The 22120-nt window shown below is 39.2% G+C and overlaps 1 protein-coding gene across 4 annotated transcripts in view; it reads left to right on the plus strand.

Moving 5' to 3' along the window:
* LOC132818342 (serine/threonine-protein phosphatase 2A 56 kDa regulatory subunit gamma isoform) overlaps positions 1 to 13155 on the plus strand; it is a 170613-nt gene extending 157458 nt beyond the window's left edge. For 2 of the 4 annotated variants that reach the window (XM_060829272.1, XM_060829274.1), the window contains 3 exons: positions 146 to 211; positions 6468 to 6584; positions 10132 to 13155. In XM_060829272.1, the coding sequence (XP_060685255.1) occupies positions 146 to 211; positions 6468 to 6584; positions 10132 to 10266 (318 nt within the window). In that variant the 3' untranslated portion in view covers positions 10267 to 13155. The remainder of the gene's footprint in view (positions 1 to 145; positions 212 to 6467; positions 6585 to 10131) is intronic. The other 2 variants (XM_060829273.1, XM_060829275.1) reach the window with 1 other exon arrangement.
* Positions 13156 to 22120: the final 8965 nt, after the last annotated feature.

Here is a 22120-nt window from a genome sequence, read left to right on the forward strand (position 1 = left end):
ATTCCATTGTTGGGAAAAGTAGAGGAAGATCTAATGTATTTCTTTTCCTGTGCTTTACCTGACCTAAGGTTATTTGTCCATAAATACTGACCATCCTAAAATGCTTTATTTTAACCAAACTTCATAAGTGACTTCCTTTCATCAGACACTGGGTTCCTTTCAAAACTGGTCATCCTGGGAACTGTCCATGTGCCCTGTCTCCAAAAACCAGGTAGGCACTTGTATCAAAATGCACCAAAACTTCAATTTTTTTTTAAATGTCTTGTGATTTTTAAATTAGCCCACTGAACAAATGAAATGTCTTAATCATCTGGAACAAAGATTTCCTTAGAGATGGATTTTGGCACTATTGCTAATGGCATGTACAGAGCTGAAGGAAGCTACCTTGTAAACTTAGAACATTCCAAGTAGTTCAATGTACAGAACCAGTACAATTTTTCATTGTAGTATAATAAAAATAGATAATTACAGTAAACCTTTCCATTTAGAGTATGTTGTAATTCAATTTCTCAATCCCTTTGAATGAACATTTTTAACTTCAAGATCTTCACATGCTTGTGTATTTTTCAATTTTCAATTGTTAATAATTATTGATCACAATGTATTACTGAATAAACGATTTGACAGTAAATCGTGCAGGTACATGTCATGTGTAATATTCTGGTGTGTATAAGTGATAAATTTATCTTTTGGTGTAGTTTACTCCTGTTCATTCATGGTTAATTATAATTACTGGATAAGTCAATTTTATGGTAAATAATTTTAAAACAGGACTATGCTGTATGCCTTTTAGTAAATGTGAGTAATCTTCTGTACAATCTTTTTGTATCAAGCGTGTTATCTCTAGCAAGTAACCTACTTGTGTTCCCAAGTTCCAGTTCCAGTTCCAGTCTCTGTATTTGCCAGCAAATAGTGTTTCATTTAAGAAGATAAATGAACTTGCATTTAGTATACTGCCTTTCACAATCTTGAAATATCCTAAAGCACTTCACTGCTAATGAATGGTTTTCACTGTTGTAATGTACTTGTATATCATTTTCTGTATCCATGACATTCATCAATGCCACTTTATTATCACTGATATGAGGTGGTTTGCAAATATGATGGGTTTTTTAATAACATGATACATTTTTTTAAATATCAAAGCTCTCCAAGTGACCTGAACAAGATTATATAAAATGTCAATCACTGGGAAAAGCACCTCTGAATGGGGCTTGATGGAGAGGGGTTGTGGAGCTATTTAAATACTCCTGATGTGGAATATTTATAAAGGAGAAATTCTCAAGTAGAGATGAATGAATGAATTCCTTTAGTAATGATCCATTGATATTTTGCTAGAAGTATTTTGTAGTGTCACGTTCAAAGGTAGACAAAACATCTGAAGTTGGGTAATGCTGTATTTCAGTTCTGTTAAAGGGGAACATTGTGTATTAGATTGTAACTGACGAATATTTTATAGCTTTTGGTGGTTAAGTTATTTGTTTCTAAGTGTACTGTGATTATATTGAAATGCACAAGATCCATTCGGGTAAAATAACAAAGTTTCGTTTATAATTTTTAAAAATGTAGTAACCTCTAACTGCCCAATTTTAGCATGCAACTCTTATAATTAGGAAATATGTGTGCCTCTTCAGGGTGCATATGGTGAAACTTTAGTAATTTGATGTGTTTTTAAGAATTCAGAAATTGTTGCCACATGGTCAGTTAATCTATTCTCTCAATTTTGAATCTCAGCATGGCAGAATTACAAAAGGGGCAATTGTGGCATAGTGTTAATGTCATTAGATAATGTCCAGAGCATTTGACTCATATTTTAGGGACTTAACAGAATTTCAATTGCAGATTAGTTTGTAATTGATTAATGCTTAGTGGCTTTTTTTGTTGGTTAATTATACTCATTTGCTTCAAATAAATTCAATTTCTAAATTTAGAATTAAACATGAGACTGTTAATGGTGACCATGAAATTACCATAGTGTTCTAAAACCCAAATGGTTCACAAACATCTTCCTCTGTGTAAAAAAAAAAGTAATCAACAATTTTTATCTAATATATATAACTACAGGTCCACAATGATGATGTTGGTTGATTATTGCGGCAAGCCACTTAGATCAAGGGACATTAGAGATGGGGAACAAATGCTGCCCTTGTCAGAAACATCCACATCACTTGAGTATTTTCAAAACTTTGACTCAGTTGCTGATGCGTGTAAGACTGCAGCTCAAAATCACTAATACTTTATGGCATGAAGTAACAATCCCATGGTGACATTGGGTCGAACTTTGTGGACAGCCCCATTCATTACATTCACCACTAATCATTGTTAATGCATGATCATTGCTAGATTCATGTGGATATTAATTGTTTGAACATATACAGATGGAAGCATCTGTGACGCTGGATATGAGATAAGAGGGATAGGACTTAGTAAGTCAGTAAACATTCTCCATAAGAAAAAGATATTTGTCTCTGTTTCAACCTGACCAACTGGCTTAGAATATATTTATATCACACTGAATCTTAGAAAGACATGGTGCCCTCTACAGGGAAGTCTGAAACCTTTGTGAAACAGGCAATTTGCAACTCCTAGTAACAAAATTGAAGAATTTTAAACAAGCTGTGTAAATTCAGAGCCAGAAAATAAGTTTGACTGGTTCATTTAACACAATAAGTGAATAGAGAAGAAAAAAAGGTTTTTGAGATGTAAAAGGTAACAAAAATATTTTCTTTGTAAATATGTTGGGATATAAAAACTCTAAAACAAAGAAACGCAGATGCTAAAGATCTAAAACAAAACAAATTGCTGGGGAAAGTCAGCAGGTCTAGCTGCATCTGTGGGAAGAAAGCAATGGTAATGTTTCAATTCTGGTGACTACTAAGATAAATTGGAGATACTGTAGACATTTTGTCACTTTCCAGTGTATGTTCTCAGGAATCAATCTTTTTATTCACATATCTGTGTATCTATTAAACCAGTGTGGATAGTTGTATTCAGTACAAGTAATAATAGTACGCACAGGAATTAGGAGCAGTGCAAATCAACCCTTGAGCCCTGATCTGCCATTTAGTAAGATATGACTGATAATTAACCAGGATTCAAACTTGCTCAACATCAAAAAGTAACATTCTTTGACTAAAATCTCTCAGCAAAAAAAAATTGTATTTAAGTAGAGCTTCTGTTTTCTATAACTTACTTTTTAAACTTGGTAAGAAATGTTTCTTCGGTTCTACCTGCCTAAAGACAACACGTCTAGTAGTATTGCATTCAGAACTCAAGCTTTAATTCTCGTAAATCTTGTCTTTTCCCTCCAAAATCCCCCAATTCTCCCAGGTATGGTTCCAGAAGCTGGTATCACTCTTTGGAAACTTAAAACATCCAATTTCAATTGAAGTGGTTGATTTTAACATGTCTGTCCAATGCCACTATTTTATGAAGGTATCACAACTAAATATCACCCTACCTCCATCCTATGTCTACATGGGCACATTAACCAATGATCTTTCCTAGAACCTAATTAGAGGAAATCTAGCTGATTTTTTGAACTCAGCGATGGTGACATTAATTAGCACTTTGGTAGTTGGTCTTTTCTATTATCAAATCCCATTTTGTCAGCTTTTTGTCTTGTACTCCATTGGTAAAGAGTTTGTTTCAATAATTCCTGTATAGTGTTGGCCTAGTTTGTTTTCTCTATGAAAAATAAAATTTTGTGGTTTTGTTTGAAGTAGCCTCTTGTGAATACTGCTCAGTGACTAACTTCCTTAAAAGCCAAAACGAATAAAACTTTTCCAGCCAGATCTTACTCTAAGGTCTGACTTTTCCAATATTGGCATCTACTGGGATCATAATGATATCCATATAAAATCAGGCATAAAGACAATGTCATAAGATGTTGTATATCAGGCTTGATCGCATTAATTCAAATGAATATATTTTGTGTAGGTTTGAGTTCAGAATAGATGCAGTGACCTTTTAGAATTTCACTGTAAATTTTACTGCCCTAAATGGGGAAGGGAGGGTGGGATAATGCTCATCATGTTTGTTCTAGCTACCAGCTTTGTTATCAGTTAACCAATTTGAGTTTGAAAATAACTGCAAAGAATAAATGTAATTTTCACATCTTTTTATCTGATTTCCAAAAATTATATTTTTTTCTATAAAGATCCCACTTTGAAGGGATATGACAGTTGCTTTGAGCAAGATTTTCAGTATTAGTTGCAGCATATAGGACCCACGTGGTGTGAATGAAGGATAGAAAATCAAAATGAGCATAATAAAGGAAAACGTGCCATGGAACTTGCTGCTACTTATGTAAATCAGTGCCTTCGTGTAACTTTATCCATTTACCTACTTTACAAGGTTAGCATATGAAGCTTATTGAATATACTCCTTTTGTGACTTAAGTTTGAGGTGTGATTGCTGTAAAGTGCATAACTTGGTCCAATAAGTAACTTTGCACCAAACCATTCAAGACTTAGTGTTAGGTTCTTTTCCTGAGGTTTCACACACGAGGTGCAATTTGCCCTCAGCAACTTCTGCAAACAGTTAAAGTTTATTAAACCCCGTACAAGCTAGGTGACCCTTTTGACACTCTTCGCTAGCTTTCAGAGTCGAGTCAAAGAGGCCCTGAACAAAGGAAACATATCCCTTTTATACAGGTCAGTTGGTAATGCTCACAGGTACTGCGGCCACTCCCCTGCCAATAATCACATGTTACCCCAGGTACAGTTGTAGGATGAGGTCATCCTCTGAGATAATGTGAATGCCCTAATCTTGAAGAATCATTATGCTAACCATTTCCTGACTCAGTTATTTCCCAAGACAATGTAGGTGTTAGATGTCCTAACATCAGGGCAGCCCTGCAAACAGGTTCTGGTTCTGCTATTTCCCCCAACAATGTGGGTGTGATATACTTCAGGATCGGGGAATGATCAAGCAAACAAATTTGATTGGCTTGGGATGGCTATGAAAGCATTTCTGAATGGAAGGGATTGAATGAGGGTTTAATTTAATAATTGCAATAAAATAGTAGTAAATGGCTGCCCAAATGAAGTGTGGATTACAATGGAGAGTCACCTACATTCTGCATGCTCTCTGTGCGACAGAATGTTCCCCCCCCACACACACACACACACACACACACACACACACACACACACACACACTTCCAGAATGTTCAGCTTCTTGGAGAAAGATAGTACAGTTTAACCCTTAACACGACAGTAATGTCCAGAGACAGAGTACAATTTAATCTTTTAACATTACATTAGAATAATCCTGCCCAAAATGATGGCACATTCTTAGAAGTGTTAGTGCATGTTTATGAACTGCATATCTCAGCAAGGAAAACTAGTAACTTGATTGGTGGCCAAATTGTGGTTTATGCTTGGCATATCACTATAATAAAGGGCAAGAAATAGGTGCTTAAGCACCACCAGTGCCTGACGGTACCAATTAAATATACTGGACTACAACTCCACTGAGAATTTTTTTTCTATTGACTACTTTGTATATACTGCTGGGAGTTTTAAATTGTTAAATGTTATGTAATCTGTGCTATATACCAGATGTTTTAAATTTACATGTTGGAAAAGTAAACAGTGAAAGATGCCATCTCTCTAGGTATTTATCTCATTATTAGTATGTGAAGCTCTATTTGTATATTGAAATGTATATATTAAGCACATTTTGGTCAGTTCAGGATAGTTTTAAACTGCATATTTACACTTTTTCTATTTTGAAATGGAATACTTTCTTCATTCCCCTGTATTTATGCGAATTCTTTGTTGAGTATGAACCCTGTGTTGATATGTTGCTGAGAAGGCAATTAGCCTATTTCTAAATCTCTCCTCCATTGGGCCCATTGTGTTTTAAGCCACTTTTCTCCATTAGATATTGGGTCTTTGTGTGTTATGATGACAATGTTGATATCTTCCCCCTGACATTCACCCTCAGACTTGTGCATGTTACCCTGCACAGCCGCCCACTGCACGTGCACACCCCACCCAAGTGTCCATCCATGCACATCTAAACTGGTAAGTATTTAGCTGTGATCATTGACCCTAAATATTGGAGGAGGTTTGGCATCAGGGCATCACAGTAGAGCTTTGTTCTATCCTTACAGTATGATCATATAAATATGGATACAGGTTTGACCAGTTGTATCATTGTTTCTTAGTAGCTAAGATTGGCTAATCCAAGACTATATCTCTGAACAGTCAGCCATTAATAAAACCTGGATTCATCTCTTTGGTTTTTCTTTGTTTAGTGCGTCAGCAAAACTTGCATTTTTCTTCCACTAAAACTTAAGTAGCACCAAATGTAAATTCTTGAATGTTTTGTGCATCCAGACAGAGACACACTTAGTTTAAATTGAAATATGGTATCTCTCTAGATATTTGTTAATCCATTTTTATTTTTAGATTAAACTTCAGCTTATTTGTACATGAAACTTACATTTTATTTTTCAGTATCAGCTTTATATTGAACCCAGTGGCATGAATAGTCCAGTTGCTATGGAAACAGATGGTCCATTGATAGATGATATCCAGATGATCAGAAAGGCAGTAGAAGATCAAGCAACTCAGGTATAAGATGGCTACAAAATGATACCACTTTGCTGCTTATGAACGTCATGGAAGAAATTTATATACAGGCCTCATGAGACTCTAAATTGATCACTGTTGAATTATCAAATTTAATTCTTCTGTTTAACTTTGCAGATTCATTGTTCCATTTAAACGTTTTTCTCTTATAGAGTCATAGAGATGTACAGCATGGAAACAGACACTTCAGTCCAACCCATTCATGCTGACCAGATATCCCAACCAAATCTAGTCCCACCTGCCAGCACCCGGCCATATCCCTCCAAACCTTTCTATTCATATACCCATCCAAATGCCTCTTAAATGTTGCAATTGTATCAGCCTCCACCACTTCCTCTGGCAGCTCATTCTATACACGTACCACCCTCTGTGTGAAAAAGTTACCCCTTAGGTCTCATTTATATCTTTCCCCTCTCACCCTAAACCTATGCTCTCTAGTTCTGGACTCCCTGCCCCCAGGAAAAAGACTTTGCCTATTTACCCTATCCATGTCCCTCATGATTTTGTAAACCTCTATAAGGTCACCCCTCAGCCTCTGACGCTCCAGGGAAAACAGCCTCAGCCTGTTCAGCCTCTCCCTATAGCTCAAATCCTCCGACCCTGGCAACATCCTTGTAAATCTTTTCTGAACCCTTTCAAGTTTCACAACATCCTTCCAATAGAAAGGAGACCAGAATTGCATGCAATATTCCAACAGTGGCCTAACCAATGTCCTGTACAGCTGCAACATGACCTCCCAACTCCTGTACTCAATACTCTGGCCAATAAAGGAAAGCATACCAAACGTCGCCTTCACTATCCTATCGACCTGCAACTCCACTTTCGAGGAGCTATGAACCTGCACACAAAGGTCTCTTTGTTCAGCAACACTCCCTACGACCTTACCATTAATTGTATAAGTCCTGCTAAGATTTGCTTTCCCAAGATGCAGCACCTTGTATTTATCTGAATTAAACACCATCTGCCACTTCTCAGCCCATTGGCCCATCTGGTCCAGATCCTGTTGTAATCTGAGGTAACCCACTTCGCTGTCCACTACACCTCCAATTTTGGTGTCATCTGCACACTTACTAACTGTGTACCTCTTATGCTCGCATCCAATCATTTATGTAAATGACAAAAAGTAGAGGGCCCAGCACCGATCCTTGTGGCACTCCACTGGTCACAGGCCTCCAGTCTGAAAAACAACCCTCCACCACCACCCTCTGTCTTCTACCTTTTGAGCCAGTTCTGTATCCAAATGGCTAGTTCTCCCTGTATTCTGCTAGTTCTAACCTTGCTAATCAGTCTCCCATGGGGTATGATGGTGTAAATTTAAAATAATGAAGGTGTTGTATCCCATTAGAAAAAAATTGCAGAAAGGTTTGGAGCAATCTAAGCTTTATTTTTATTTAATCCATTTGGCCCTACATGGGATCTTGCCAGAAGTGGATAATAATAGAATTTGCTCTGTGTACAAAAAGCATTAGGACTAGGGCAGAAGTAAGTCATTCAGCCCCTCAAGCCTGTTTCCTCCAATTAATACAATGGTGACCGATGTCATCTCAGCTTCAACTCCACTTTCCTGCCCACTCCCCACAACCCTTTAGCCAGTGCTAATTAAAAATGGCTATCCATCATGCTCTAGCAGTGAATTCCACAGATTTGCAACTCTTTGAAAGAAGTAATTCCTCCTCCTCTCTGTCTTTTAAATCTGCCACCCCTTAGTCTAAAACTACGACCTCTTGTTCTAGATTGTATCCCATTTTACGGTCCCTTTTTGCATCTAGTATACCTCAATTAGATCTCGCCTCATCCTTTTAAACTCTCACAAGTATACACCTAACTGCTGAATCTCTCCTTGTAAGACAGGCTTTTCATCTCTGGAATTTAATGAACTTGGAACTGCCTCTAATGCAATTGTACCTTTCCTCAAGTAAGCTGGCCAAAACCATATACCGGACTCTGGATGTTGTCTCACCAATGTCTTGAACCATTGTACTAACACTTCCCGACTTTTTTCTCCATTCCTTTGACAACTAATACCAAAATTACATTTGCCCTAATGAACTAAGTTTCATTATCTGCCTACTAGCTTTCCACGTCTCTTGCACAAAGATACCCGGTTTCTTCTGTAATGAAGCATGAATGACATTTCTCTCCATTTCAGTAATAAGTTGCCTTTTTATTCTGACCAAAGTTGATAACATCTCTCTTATCTTCATTAAACTCCATCTGCAAACTGGTTGCTCATTCATCTGGGCATTTGTAAATTTCTTAATTCTTCATTGCAAATTACTATCTCACCTATTTGGGTGTCAACTGCAAATTTGACTGTAGTACTTTCTATCCTTGCATCCAAGTCATTAATATAGATTGTAAATAGCTAAGGCTTGAACCCTGTGGCACCAGGCTAGTTACATCTTGCAAGCCATAAAAATATCCATTTATCTTGATTCTGCTTGGCTAATCCTGTATCCAAGCTAACACATTGCTTCTTATTATAGTCATATAGCAGAGAAACAGACTTTTCGGTCCAACTCCATGCTGACCAGGTTTCCCAAACTAAGCTAGTTCCATTTACCTGCATTTGGCCAATATCCCTCTAAACCTTTGCTATTCATGTATCTTTCCAAATGTCATTTAAATGTTGTAACAGTTCTTGCATCTACCACTTCCTCTGACTGGTCATTTTGTGTATTACCTTGTGTATTAACCTCTTATTAACTTCTTCTTAACCTCTTATTACTTGTATATTAACTTCTGGAAGTCCAAATATACTACATCTGCAGAAGTCCCCTTATCCACTTTGTTTGTAATATCTTTGAAGAACTCTAGCAAATTAGTGAAACATGATTTACCCTTAAAACCAATCTAATGCTATGGATCATGTTTTGACTTTCCAAATGTCCCATTACTACTCCCTTAATAATGGATTCCAACAATTTCTCAAACACAGATAGTAAACTAAATGCTCTGTAACGTCCTACTTTCTGCCTCACTCCATTTTTGAATATGCATTAACATTTTTCCAATCCACTGAAACTGTTCCAGAACTTAGGCAATTTGGAATATCATATCAATCCACTCCCTATCTTTGCTGCCATGTCTTTTAATAATCTTAGGTGGTTTTGACAGGTAGTTCAAACAATAGAGCATGGGGTATTGTGCTTTCTACAGTTTACAACATTAAGTTTGTGATGTCCACAGAACCATTGAGTTATAAAAATTTGTATGGCATTTATCTTTTTTATTGAACCTATATTTGAAAATAAATGGGATAGTGAGTCTAACTGTCTTCCTCAGAAAAACAATCTCAGACATATGTTTTACATATGTTAAAATAATTACTGTCTTGGTAAACATTGCTTTTAAATCAACATGATATAAATACTTTAAAATTAAATTACTGAGAGCAGAAAATTCTGGGAATATGCAGCAGGGTAGGCAGCATCTATGAAGAGATTTATATACATTTACATTTCAGATCGATAACCTTTCCATCATTTAAATCAGAAACGTTGCAGCTATTAACATTATTTTTCTGCAGGCACAGAAAGATCTTCGAAAGGATCGTCCACTTGTGCGCCGCAAGTCGGAACTGCCTCAGGATATTTACACCGTGAAAGCCTTGGAATCGCATCGCCGGGCTGAAGAAATTATATCTGCTCATGATGGGCATTAGGCTATTTCGACAGAAGAATATTGTATAAAGCTGTTCTCTGAACTTGGTCTATTGTAGAAGCTATTATGCTTTGTGCCATACCAATCAGCTATACATTTAAGTCAACGCTTTCTTGAATCCAGTTTGTAGGCAATAACTTTACCACATATGAAGTCAAGTCTGGGTAGTTCAAACAATGGTACATAGGGTATTGTGCTTTCTACAATCTCTGTTTTAAAAAAAAAATGGAGCTAAATTTGAGAGTCGTCATGTCCACAGAGCCGTTGTATAAAATTTGTTTAGCATTTATATTTATCCTTTTATTTACATCTGTATTTGAAAATAAATGGGATAATGAGTCTAAATTTCTTCCTGAGAAGTCACAGACTGTTTTTTTTAGTACTAAAAACAATTTTCTGCATTGAATGTATTCAAGCCAGGATACGATTGCATCCAAAAATATATTAGTATAAATGTAAATATCAACAGTTGCTGGACTCATTTTAAACATCTTGCAGTAAATCTGACTATTTAAAAGAAGGAATCCTCCCGATTTTTAAAGTAAATTATATTAATGTACTACATGAAAAAGAAATAGTTTCGGGGATATTAAAAATATTGACATGATTTTTATCCATACAATAGTACCACATAATTTGAAACACAGGATTTCAACTTTAGATAAATTGCTAACTTGAAATTCTACGTCTGATCTAATTCCCCATTCATATCTAAAAAAACTATTGATTCCTGCTGGATTGGTTAAGATCTAAACTTTTTATTTGGGTACTTCGGCATTTTGTTTTTTGTAAGGTTTGTCAAAGTTCTCTACATGTCTGTCTTCATGTATGTTACACAAAATGATTATTAACAGTTCTGACAGAACTCTTCAATGTCCTGAATTGGCTGAGGCAAGAATTCTCAGGGTTTGCTATTTTAATCCATTCCTCGTGTATTAATGTTCTTGAGTAACTTTCCTGGTATTTTTATAATCTGTCTTGCCAGTTTGCTGGTCTACTTTGTGAAATTGTTCTGCCTCAAAACTAAGAACTTTGAGATCCTTTGTAGAGAATGGATCTGGAAAATTGTCACTCTCATAATCTCATGCTCACCAGATTTCAGGAATGAAAAATGTCACACATACTTTAATGTGTATTAGATTTTACAACACCCATTAGAGTGAGGCTATGTTGGGCTAGGCATGTGAAACACCAAAATATATATGTCTGTTGTAAGCTGTGTGAAATAGCTGAATATGATTAGTGATAAGAAACTGGTCAGATAAAAAAAAACAGAAGTGTGCGCGTATGTTATCGAAACTGTTGTTTGATCAAGCTTATGTAACTTTAGCATCAAGTTTTGGAAATGGTTATAATCTATCGCTGATCATCAGATTGTGTTGCAAAATGATGCATGTAAAATATCTGCAAATACCATTCAGTTAAATTATCTTCTCCAACTGTTCTGTTTACCTTGCTTTAATATTTTATTCTGAGCCTAGTATGCTAAAGGAATTTTAAAATTTGAGGTATTCAGGTCTGTTAAGAAAAAAAACATCAAAATTTGGAAGTTCTCCCAGCAAAAACTTATTCAAATTTCAGAAAGCAATTCCTGTTTAACTTGAAATGTGAATGCTAAAATAATCTCTCTCAAGCATGTTGGAAAATCTATTTTGTTTTACATGTTTTTTCTTCTCAACAGTTGTCATGGAAGTCTGCCCCTAATAACTTTCCTTTTTGAACCTTTGGGTGCTTTTACTACGTGGCATCTTCCATGCTTTTGCTGTGTTTCATTTACATACCATTGTTTGAACTTCCATCTTGCTTACGAGTAGTTTATCTCTCATATTCATTGGTTTTGGGTGTTCAGTATGTTTGTGTGAGGTGTTCAAGAAGGATTGTAATTTTATTTTGGCCACTAGCAAGTGTATATTGTTTGTATACAGTTTAGAATATGATCCTATCTTTAGCAATTTCCCTTATTTTAACTTGCCTATTGATCAAGATTGACATTCACCAAATTACAACTTTGAATTACCTTTTTTCTGTTGGAATGATTGAGAGAATTTTCATATTAATGTATTTTATTAAAAAGGGTCGATCCTATCTGGCTTAATTGGATGATGTGCAGGTGGTTGTGGTCATTTTCACCTCCGTGGACTGTTACTAAAATACCAGTATTGTAAATAAAAGCAAAACATAGCAGATGCTGGAGATCTGAAATAAAATCAGTGTGCTGGAAAAACTCAGCAGGAGTGGCAGATCTGTGGAGAGTGTAACAGAGTTCCAAAGAAGAGTAATTTCGAAATGTTAACTTCGTTTCTTTCTCCACAGATGCTACCATACTTACTGAGTTTATGCAGCACTAAGTTTTTATTATAGTGCTAGTTACTGTGCAGAACATTGAGATTTGTTGTCAATTCATTAATTACAGAAATTAATTCAAAACTAAATGATTACTTGCTAAAGGGTATTAGAATCTAGAATACTGACATAATTCAGTCATCTTGAGAGTGTCTTTTGATCATTCTTTAGATGAACCAGCACAAAATGGATACCCTAGAAGCAGCATGTGAACAGTTTGATATGTTACAGAAATTCTTAAATGTCTAAAGAAAAGGTAATTTGAAAGCTTGATCTGGTGCCTGTTTCCCTTTAAAAGCAGCTTTCTGATTGACATCTTTTAAGTTCATTTGTATTTGCTTTTTTTAAAAAAAAAAGCCCTGTACAAGAAGAATGTCCAGTTATATGACAAGTGATCTTTAGTGTGATACCTACATAAATGGCTTCATTTTAATATTGTACATATGTTGTACTTTGTTTTAAGTAGTGTAATATCTAATAAAGTAGATTTCATATTTTGTACAAAATGGTCTTATGTACAGAATAAAACTTCCTAGTAACTACAAAAGTTGGTAAATGGCACGGATATTTTTCTTTCAAAAGCTTTGCCATGAGTAAAAATTTTGAAAGTCAACAATTTGAGTTTATTCAAACTCAGTATGTTTTTTTGATTTTAACCCACTTTTATCCAGTTTGGAATTTTAGAATACCTTTTACAGTTACAGAATTAAAATAACATTAATTTTATCTATTAAAGTCTGTAAACTAGAGTGACCAACATTCAGTTGGTTTCTGCTTACTATTTCATTTAAGCAATGTAACTGTGGATTTAACATTCCAGTAGTACGTTGCATCACAGTTTCAACTTCTGGTGAAAACATTCTGGGCTTATGTTTGTCACATTTTTTGTTTCTAATTTACTGTTTCTTGTATATTCCTTTTATCATTTTGGACCTTTTAAGTTGAGCGAACAAAACCAAGTTGGACAAATGTTGGCTCAAAGGTAGAAGAGAGTGGTGGTGGAGGGTTGCTTTTCAGGCTGGAGGCCTGTGACCAATGGTATGCCACAAGGATCAGTGCTAGGTCCATTGCTTTTTGTTTATATAAATTATTTGAATGTGAACATAAGAGTTATAGTTAGTAAAATTGGTGGTGATAGTACACAGCGAAGGTCACTTCAGAATACAATGGGATCTTGTTTGGATGGGTCAATAGGCCAGGGAGTGACAGATGCATTTAATTTAGATAAATCTGAGCTACTGCGTTTTGGAAAAGCAAATCAGGGCAGGAATTGCACACTTATTGGTAAGGTACAGAGAAGTGTTGCTGAACAAAGAGATCTTGGAAGACCTTGTGAGGTGATGCATTTCTGAAGATCAAGTACACGTAGAAAATATACAGCGAATGGTGGAGCCCTTTGGTGTATTGATGTGCATAGAGATCTAGATGTGCAGGTCCACCAATCACTGTAGGTGGCAGTGCAAGTTAATAAGATAGTAAAAAAGGTCTGTAACTTGCCTTCATTGGAAGGGGCATTGAGTATAAAGATAGACAAGTTATGCTGCAGGTTTATTGAACTTCAGTGAGGCCACCCTTGAAATATTGTGGACAATTCTGGTCACCACACTACTAGAAGAATGTGCATGATTTGGAGAGGATATAGAAAAGGTTGACTAGGATGTCGCCTTGTATGGGGAATTTCGGGTATGAAGAAAGGTTGGGTTTGATTTCACTGGAATGCAGGAGGTTAAGGGGTGACTTGATAAAAGTTTATAAGATTGTGAATGGCATGGATAGAGTGGAAAGTATGAGGCTTTTTCCCAGGGTGGAGAGTTGAATTACTGGGAGCCGCAAGTTCAAGTTGCGAGGGTGGGATGGGGGAGAAATTTAAGAGATGTGCAAGACATGTTTTTAATAAGCGATGGTGAGTGCCTGGAATGTGCTGCTATAGGTGGTGGTGGAAGCAGACACAATAGCAGGATTCAAGAAGCACCTGGACAAATACATGAATAGGAAAGGAATAGATCATATAAGTGAAGACTTTTAATATGGACGGGCAAAATGTGTCACCACAGGCATGGAGGGCCGATGGGCCTGTTCCTATACTTCCTTGTTTGTAGTTCCTTGAAAGTGGAGACATGGGTAGGTAGAATAGTGAATAAGGCATTTGGTCTGCTTGCCTTTATTAATCAGTGCACTGCATATAGGAGTTGGGGCTGTACAGGACATTGGTTGGGCCACTTTTGGAATACTGCGTTCAATTCTGGTCTCTCTCACTGTAGGAAGTATGTTGTGAAACTTGAAAGAGTTCAGAAAAGATTTTTTTTTAGATTAGATTACTTACAGTGTGGAAACAGGCCCTTCGGCCCAACAAGTCCACACCGACCCGCCACCCATTCCCTTACATTTGACCCCTTTTACCTTACACTATGGGCAATTTAGCTTGACCTGCACATCTTTGTGACTGTGGGAGGAAACCGGAGCACCAGGAGGAAACCCACGCAGACACGGGGAGAATGTGTAAACTCCACACAGTCAGTCGCCTGAGTCGGGAATTGAACCCGGGTCTCTGGTGCTGTGAGGCAGCAGTGCTAACTGCTGCGCCACCGTGCCGCCCAAAGGATTTACAAGGATGTTGCCAAGATTGGACGGTTTGAACTATAGGGAGAGGGTGAACAGGCTGCGGCTATTTTCCCAGGAGCATTGGAGGCTGAGGGGTGACTTTATAGAGGTTTATAAAATCATTAGGGACATGGACAGGGTAAAAAGACAAGATCTTTTCCCTAGGGTGGGGGTTTCCAAAACAAAAGGGCATAGGTTTAAGGTGACGGGGAAAAGAATTAAAAAGGAACCTAAGGGGCAACTTGTTCACACAGAGGATGATGTGTGTATGGAATGAGCTTTTGAAAGGTATCTGAATGGGTACGTGATTAGGAAAGGTTTAGAGGGATATGGGCCAACTGCTGGCAAATGGGACTAGATTTATTTGGTCGGCATGGACGAGTTCGACTGAAGGGTCTGTTTCCTACTGTACATCTCTATGACTTTAAATTGAATAATTCCAATTCCTCATCTCAATCTAATTATGACAATCTGCACTGACCTTTCTCATAGTGAAAAGGCCAAAATACTATGAATACAAAAGCAAATAGATTAATCTCTTAAATCTAAATGTTACAAATAGAAAATGTCCATTTTATTTAATGTAAAACATAGTAGTAAAAACACAAAGTGGAAGCAGCAGTAAGCCTTTTGTACAAATCAGTCCTGCACCACTCTTCAGCTCGATCATGGCCGATTGACCTCAACACCATTTTCCTGCAATGGTTTTGTGTCCCTTGATGGAAATATCTAGAAATTTATCAATCTCTGTTGATTATGCTCAATTACCAAGCCTCCAGAGCCCCATGGATTGGAAATTCCAAATATTCACCAGCCTCTTCATGAAAAGATGATTCTTCATCTCAGTTGTAAATGGCCTAACTTTTATTGTGTGACTGCACCTGCTATTTCTATATTACCCCAGTCAGGGGAAACATCCTACTTGCAACTACTCTATAGAACCTTGTAAAGTCTGTAATGTTTTAATGAGATCAGCCTCATTCATCAAAATGCTTGAGATTATCGACCCAGTCTCCTCTCTCACTGCTCACTGGTCCATGGAATAGCAGTAATTGTTTAGTATAGTGAACCTTTTTCCTTCTATGGTGATATGAGTGAGTGAGTAAGGCCCCTTTCAGTCATGGCTGACCATGGATTGCATCCTCGTTCTGGCTTTCTGCTTCCCTGAAGCAACATCGCTTGTGACTGAAGAGACAAATGCTGGAGTGACAGTTCTGATCACATCTGTATGTGGTCGTTGATCTGCTAGATCTGCTGCATTCCTTCCTTCGTCCCCACTTGTTTGCTGCAGCACTCATCAGCTTTTCCCCTGTTTTGAGGTGTTGGTTCAGGAAGATTTTCCAACTTGTACGGTCAGCTGCAAGCCTTTCCTAGGACTCCGTAACGATATCAAGTGCCTTCATGTCCCTCGTACATAGTCCTTGTAGCACAGTTGGGGACGCCCAGTGGGTCTCTTCCCGGATGCAAGTTCATATTGGATATCCTTTGAGATGTGGTGTCCTCCATGCAGTGAACGTGGCCTAGCCAGCACAGTCTCTGCAGCCTGAGCAGAGTGTACATGCTGAGAAGGCCAGCACGAGATAGGACCACTGCATTGGACACTGACTTGCCAGGATTTGCCCAAGATACTGTGGATAGATAGATCAGTCTGAAATTCTTGCAAGAGTGAGAAAGGTGGTCTATCAGTAACTGGAATTCCTGCTGCATATGTGTTGCAACTGCAGCATCAATTGGCAAACAGCTTGTCCCTGATCAGTGCCACGCATACTTTTGTCTTGGATCTGACGCGGGCCAAGTTGAAGAGCCTGTTGACTAATCTAGTGCATAGGTAAATACCCTCTGTAGCAGTGCCAAAGGCATGTTTCAGGACTACAGCAAAAAAAGATCCCAAAGATTGTGGAAGCAAGAACGCAGCCTTGTTTGATACAGCTGAGGGTGTTGAAGGGCTCAGAAGAGCTGCTGTTGAACTGCAGTGACCCTTTCATGTTACTGTGGAAGGATTCTATCATGCTCAGCAGTTTTGGTGGGCAGCTGATCTTCAGGAGAACCTTGAAAAGGGCATTTCTGCTGACTCGGTCAAACACCTTGGTGAGGTCGATGAAAGCATTTTATGTTCTCTGCATTTCTCCTGCAGTTGGCAAAGGGAGAAGATCAAGATTACTGTTGACCTTTTAGCTCAGAAGCCACACTGTGACTTTGGGTCTACATGTTCTGCCAGTTTCTGCAAGTGAGTCGAGATGACCCAAACGAAGGCTTCGCAGACAGTGTTGAGGAGAGAAATGTCTCTGTAGTTGTTGCAGTCGCTTCTCTCACCCTTGTTCTTGTGGAAGGCAATGACCTTGGCATTCCTCATGGCATGTAGTACAGCCCCTTCTTGCCAGTCATGACAGAGGACTTAATGCAATGGGAGCAGTAAGCTACTCTTGCAGCACTTGATCAGATCAGGAGGAATCCCGTTGCTACCTGGGGCCTTATCTGAGGCCAGGCTGTCAATGACCTTGCTGAGTTCTCATGCTAATGGCTCTGCATCTGGCTCGTCAATAGTTGGCAAGGATGTAACTGCATCAAGTGCTGACAGTATACTTTCTGGAACAGAGATCAGGATAGTATTCAATCCACTTGTCCATCTGCTGGCCATTGTCTGTGATTACTTCCTCAGTAGAGGATTTGGGAGGGGTTGTTTTGCTCTGAGCTGGTCCTCGTGCTGCCTTGATACCTTTGTACATTCCCCTAATGTTCCCCGTTATAGTGGCCTTTTGAATTTCCTCCCTTAGCTATGTCCAGTACTGCTTAGTGCAATGCTTGGCAGTCTGCTGAACCTTGTTCCTGGCAGCCCTAAGAGTCTGCAGGTTCTTCCCACTAGCTGACAGCATGTATTCAGCTAGGGCAACATGCTTGGCTTCAATGATGGGGGTCATCTCAGTTACCTTAGCCTCAAACCAGTCGGGTCTTGCAGGTCTTCTTCCCAAAGATAGCCAGGGATGTGTGGTGCATGGTATCCCGCAAGGTTTCCCACTTCTCTGTGGCAGAGTCTCCATGTCACAAGATGCTGAGTTCTCTCTTAAAAGAGAACCGTTGCAGCTTAAGGTCTGGCTGGGACATCTTCCTGACATTGATGTGAGGGTTCCTCTGTTACTTAGTGCGATGGAATCTCTTAGGTTGCAGCCTAATCTTGCAACACAATAAGGAGTGGTCTGTTTCACAGTCTGCACTATGGTAAGTGTGTGCATGGAGAATGTGTTTGATGGCAGTGCACCTAACTAGCATCAGATCAAATTGGTGCCAATGCTTTGAGCATGAGTGTCTCCAGAAAACTCTGTGCTGAGGCTTTGTCTGGAAGTAGTAGTTGGCAATGCACAGCTCGAGCAGTTCGCTCTCTGTTCTCATTTATTTTGCCCGCACCAAAAGCAGTCAGCTTGCACAATCAACTCTTGGGATAACAGCTGAAGATGTTCCTCTTTGTTCTTGAAGTTCTCAATGGTTTGACTTATAAAGACAGACTCAGTAGGCTGGGACCAAGGCAAGAGGGCCACAAGTCATGGTCTGCACCCACTTGTTGAAATCACCCAGAAGAACAAGTTGCTTCTTCCTAGGGATGCTGCTAATGAGGGATGCAAGATTGTAGTAGAACTTGTCCTTTGTGTCTGGTACAGAGAATGGAGTTGAGGCATGCATGCTGACAAGGGTGACTGGCCCTATGGTGGTGTTGAGGCAATGAGTCATGAGTCACTCTGAGCCATTGCTGCCTGGTTCTACTGTGTTCATCAGGCTGTTCTTTACTATGAAGCCGACTGCGTGCTCTCTGGATTCATCAGCACCCTTCTCCAGCCACTAAAACGTGTACAGGGTAGTCCTTTCAAGTGAGCCTGCCATTGCTAACCTTGTTTCCTGTACAGTGGCTATGGCCACATTGAGTCTCTTGAGCTTGTTATTTATGACAGCTGATTTCCTAGAGTCACTCTGGGAGGCCGGTCATCATTGTCCAGATGTCCCAACTTCCCAGTTTTAGAGCTGGTCTCTTTTGTTGTTTGGCGCTGTGATTGCAATCTGAAATTCCTATTCCCATGAACCAAATCGCAAATTATGGCAGGACAGCACCTTACTGGCTGGGGGCTGCCCAGTGGGATCTTAAAATCCCTCCCACCATCAGAAGCAACCCCTGGCATCATGCTCTACGCCAATCTCGTGATGACTTATCAGGGGGGATTCAAAGTTGGGAGAAGATTTGTAGCTCGGGTGCTTGTTGTTGTGGTTCTGTTCACCGAGCTGGGAATTTGTGTTGCAAACATTTCATCCCCTGTCTAGGTGACATCCTCAGTGCTTGGGAGCCTCCTGTGAAGCGCTTCTGTGATGTTTCCTCCAGCATTTATAGTGGTTTGTCTCTGCCGCTTCCGGTTGTCAGTTCCAGACTACGGAACGAGGACATGCCGCAACCCAAAGGACTAGCCACACTACCATACATCAGGAGTATTTCCGAACTGACAGCCAGACTACTGCGACCACTAGGACTCAACAGCACACAAACCAACAGCCACTCTCAGTAAATAACTCACCAGAACGAAGGACCCGATACCCAGCATGAGCAAAACCAATGTAGTTTACAAAATCCCATGCAAGAACTGCACAAAACACTACATAGGACAAACAGGAAGACAGCTAACGATCCACGAACACCAACTAGCCACGAAACGACACGACCAGCTATCCTTAGTAACCACACACACAAATGACAAGCAACATGAAATCGACTGGCACAACACTACTATTTATAGGGCAAGCCAAACACAGAACAGCCAGGGAATTCCTAGAGGCATAGCATTCATCCACAGATTCTATCAACAAACACATCGACCTGGACCCAATATACCAGCCAGTGCAGTGGACAGCTGGAACTGACAACCGGAAGCGACAGAGACAAACCACTATAAATGCCGGAGGAAATATCACAGAAGCACTCCACAGGAGGCTCCCATGCACTGAGGATGTCACCTAGGCAGGGGATGAAACTTTTGCAACACAAATTCCCAGCTCGGCGAACAGAACTACAATAACGGGGGATGGCAGATGCTAGTTGGGCGAAGCTGGAGTATCATCTCCAACTGCGGTGATAGTAGGATGCAAGCCTAGGTGGTGCGATATGGGGGACAAGCTGTTCTCCACGGTACTGGCTAATCCAAGGAAACACCAAGCAGTTTGGTACCAGAGCCATCACAGGAGCTGCCAGAATGAGGTTGTAGATAATGATGAACTGCCTTCAGGGCCCTAACTCCGGATTTTTCTAGGTTTACTCCTGAAGCCTTTCCCACTTATGGGTCTGACTGCAAGGCAGCGGAGGTTTGAAACCAGAGTATGGCGAGTAAGACAACCAAAATTGTACACAGTATTCCTGGTGTAGTTTGAATAAAGATCCTTATTATAGCAAGACTTATTTACTACTCCAGTCAAGTCCTCTAACAACAACTGCCAATGTACAATTTGCCTTCCTAAATGTTTACCTGAATGTTACTTTCAATGACTTGACAACGATCCTGTTATACATCAACACTCCCCAATCTCTCAGCATTTAAGAAATATTTTGCATTTTTATTCATTCAACTAGCTTTGGCAAGTAGGATTAAGGACAATCTAAAGAGATTCTAGAAATACATTACAGACAAAAGGCTGACAAGGGATAGAATGGGGCCCCCTAAAAGATCAACAGGACTGTTGGTGTGTGGAACTGCAGGAAATGGATCAGATACTAAACTAGAAATTTGCATCAGTATTTACTGTGGAGAACCATAGAATCGCAACAGTGCGGGAGAAGGCCATTCGGCCATCGGGTCTACAATGACCCTCCAAAGAGCATCCCAACCAGACTCATCTCCCTGTCCTATTCCTATAGCCCTGCATTTGCAATGTTAACCCACCTAACCTGCACATCCCTGGACTGTGGGAGGAAACCACAGCACCAAAAGGTAACCCACACACACTGAGTGTGCAAGCTTCACACAGACAGTCACCAGAGAGCAGAGGTTATTCTGGATCCACGGCACTGAGGCAGTAGGGCTAACCACTGAGCCACTATACCACATACGGAAACTAGAGAACTTGGTGATAAATATTAATATCTTGAAAAATGCCCATATTACAGAGGTGGTGGTACCGGACTTCTTAAAGTGTAAAAAGGCAGATATATCTCTGGAACCTGATCACCAGAACTCTGTAGTAAGCTAGGGAAATGATTGCTGGGCCCCTAAGATATTTAAATTATTGATAGACATAGGTGAAGTGCCGTATGACTGGATGGTGGCTAAATGTGGTATTATTTAAGAAAAGTGGTAAAGAAAAGTCAGGAAGTATAATCCAGTGAGCCTGTTGTCAGTGGTGAGTAAATTGTTGGAGAGACCGGATTTGCATATATTTGGAGGAGCAAGGACTGATTAGGGATTGTCAACATGGCTTTGTGCATGGGAAATAGTGTCCCACTAGCTTGATTGAGTTTTTTTAAGAAGTGACAAAGATTGAAGGCAGTGAATGTTGTTAATATGGACTTCAGCAAGGTGTTCAACAAGGTTAGATCTTATGGAATTCAAAAAGAGAAAGCCTTTTGGATACAAAACTGGCTTGAAGGATTTTTTCAGATTGGAGGCCTGTGCCACAAGAATCAGTGTTAGGTTCACTGCTTTTTGTCATTTATATAAATGATTTGGATGTGGAAGTATGGTCAGTAAGTTTGTACATTATCCCAAGTTGCTGGAATAGTGAACAGTGAAGAAGGTTATCTCGGTACAATGGAACCTTGATCTGATGGGTCAAGGAGTTGCAGATGGATTTAATTTGGACAGATGTGAGGTGTTGCATTTTTGTAAGGCAAATCAGAGCAGGACTTGTACAATTTGTAAATTTTAGATGTTGCTAAGCAAGGAGAC

Source organism: Hemiscyllium ocellatum, chromosome 8 (genome assembly GCF_020745735.1).
Source record: "Hemiscyllium ocellatum isolate sHemOce1 chromosome 8, sHemOce1.pat.X.cur, whole genome shotgun sequence".
Classification (NCBI taxonomy): Eukaryota; Metazoa; Chordata; class Chondrichthyes; order Orectolobiformes; family Hemiscylliidae; genus Hemiscyllium; species Hemiscyllium ocellatum.